We start from the raw sequence: 1,965 nt of genomic DNA, 5'->3' as shown, positions 1-1,965 counted from the left end.
CAAGGAAACTGGCAACTCAAAGAAAAATAGAAATTAATCAATTGCATCTTTACAAAAAAAAAACAACCTGACAAATAAAGTTAACTAAATGTGTGCACTGCAAAAAGTTAACTTAAAGTCAGGCTAATGAAAATATATGAAATGTGCAACTCATTTTGAAAATGAAAAATGTAAAAGTTACCACACAGCTTCAGAGTGTAACAGCAGGCTGTCACAATGTCTAAATACTTTCTAATATGTTTTAATGTTTTCCTGCAGATGTTGAGCAGGTTGGTGATGGTTAAAGAAGAAGCTCCTGAAGAGCACACACCCTGTGCTGTCCTCCATGACCCAGAGCCCCACCACATAAAGGAGGAACAGGAGGAGGTCTGCACCACTCTGAAGGGAAAGCAGCTCCATCCAAAAGAGGAGATTGATGCCATGGAGTTTCCAATCACTGCTGCTCCCATAAAGAGTGAGGATGATAAACAATCCTCTGTTCTCTCACAGCTTTATGAAGAACACATTAAAGATGAGCTTCCAGTAGAGAATGATGGAAGGGAAGAATCCATGAGGATACAAGATCATAAAGATGGCTCCATTTCCTTTAAGACTGAGGAGGTAAATGATGCAGAGCTCTCCATCTCTGAGACCAAACACCTATCAGCCTCTGTGATGATAAAGAAGGACATGGAGGATGACTGGAAGACGGTTACTGTTCCTGAATCAGAGACAAACATGTCTAACAATCCGTCTGGCTCCTCTGAGTTTGCTGAACAATTTGTTCAGAGTAGCTGTCTTCAAAAAGACATGAAAAATTCAGAAATGGGGTCTTCACAGTCCCTGGATAATGAGAGGCCCTTCACAAAAAAGAAAAATGCAGACTCACAGAGGAATGTCCAAAAGAAGTTAAGTTTCAGCTGTAAAGACTGTGGAAAATACTTTTCTGCTAAAAGTATTTTAAACCAACACATGCTAATCCACACAGGACAGAAACCTTTCACTTGTGATCTTTGTGGACGGAGTTTTAGTCGGAAGGGCCTGTTAAACCAACACATTAGAATCCACACAGGACAGAAAACTTTCAGTTGTGATCTATGTAGATGAAGTTTTTCCCTAAAATCGCATTTAAACAGACACATGAGGATCCACACAGGTCGGAAACCTTTCTCCTGTGATCTATGTGGACAAAGTTTTAGCCAGAAAGAACACTTAAAAAAACACACGACAAGCCACACAGGACAGAAACCGTTCTGTTGTGACCTATGTGGACAAAATTTTAGTTTGAAAGGCTATTTAAACCAACACATGCTAATCCACACAGGACAGAAACCTTTCTATTGTGATCTATGTGGACAGAGTTTTAGTTGGAAAGGCCATTTAAACCGACACATGATAATCCACACGGGAGAGAAACCCTTCAGTTGTGATCTTTGTGGGCAAAGTGTTAGCCAGAAAGAACACTTAAAAAGACATATGATAATCCACACGGGACAGAAACCTTTCAGTTGTGATATTTGTGGACAATGTTTTAACCTTAAATCATCCTTAAAAAGACACATGAGAATCCACACTGGAGGTAAAACGACTAAGCCATGAATACTATGTCAAACCGCTGTGTTTGAAAAAACCCATCACATTACAAAAGCGTGTGATTGCTGATCGTCGATCGACATCTTTCGTTACCCATAAAAACTGATCGCCTGTATCTCTCACTTTGCAGGCTGTAGATGCACTGCCTTGTTCACATCTCCCTCCTTCTTTCACACTGTGCAGCGCGGCAGCAAATCTTAAGCATTATAATGTGATACTATGTCCCATGAGAGTAATGTGACGCTTATCCAGTAGGGGTATAAATCCCACCCATCATGGCGATTCGATTCAACGATTCGATTATTTTTGATACTCAAGAATAGAATAGAATTAATTGGTTCATTTTTTTATTTTTTTTTACCTTACAGGCTAGACAATGTTTCAAATTTGAAA

At 39.5% G+C, this 1,965-nt stretch overlaps 1 protein-coding gene across 1 annotated transcript; it reads left to right on the top strand.

The window, feature by feature from the left end:
* The first annotated feature begins 262 nt into the window (after nucleotides 1-262).
* On the top strand, nucleotides 263-1,884 carry LOC107104883 (zinc finger and SCAN domain-containing protein 31-like). Its single transcript, XM_015405002.1, has one exon. The coding sequence runs from the start codon at nucleotides 277-279 to the stop codon at nucleotides 1,084-1,086; it is 810 nt and encodes a 269-aa protein (XP_015260488.1). The 5' UTR covers nucleotides 263-276; the 3' UTR covers nucleotides 1,087-1,884.
* The last annotated feature ends 81 nt before the right edge of the window (nucleotides 1,885-1,965 follow it).

The sequence above is a fragment of the Cyprinodon variegatus genome, unplaced genomic scaffold (assembly GCF_000732505.1).
Source record: "Cyprinodon variegatus isolate N-32 unplaced genomic scaffold, C_variegatus-1.0 Scaffold1935, whole genome shotgun sequence".
Classification (NCBI taxonomy): Eukaryota; Metazoa; Chordata; class Actinopteri; order Cyprinodontiformes; family Cyprinodontidae; genus Cyprinodon; species Cyprinodon variegatus.
Note: the sequence above shows the minus strand (reverse complement) of the source record. Positions and strands in the feature narration are given on the sequence as shown.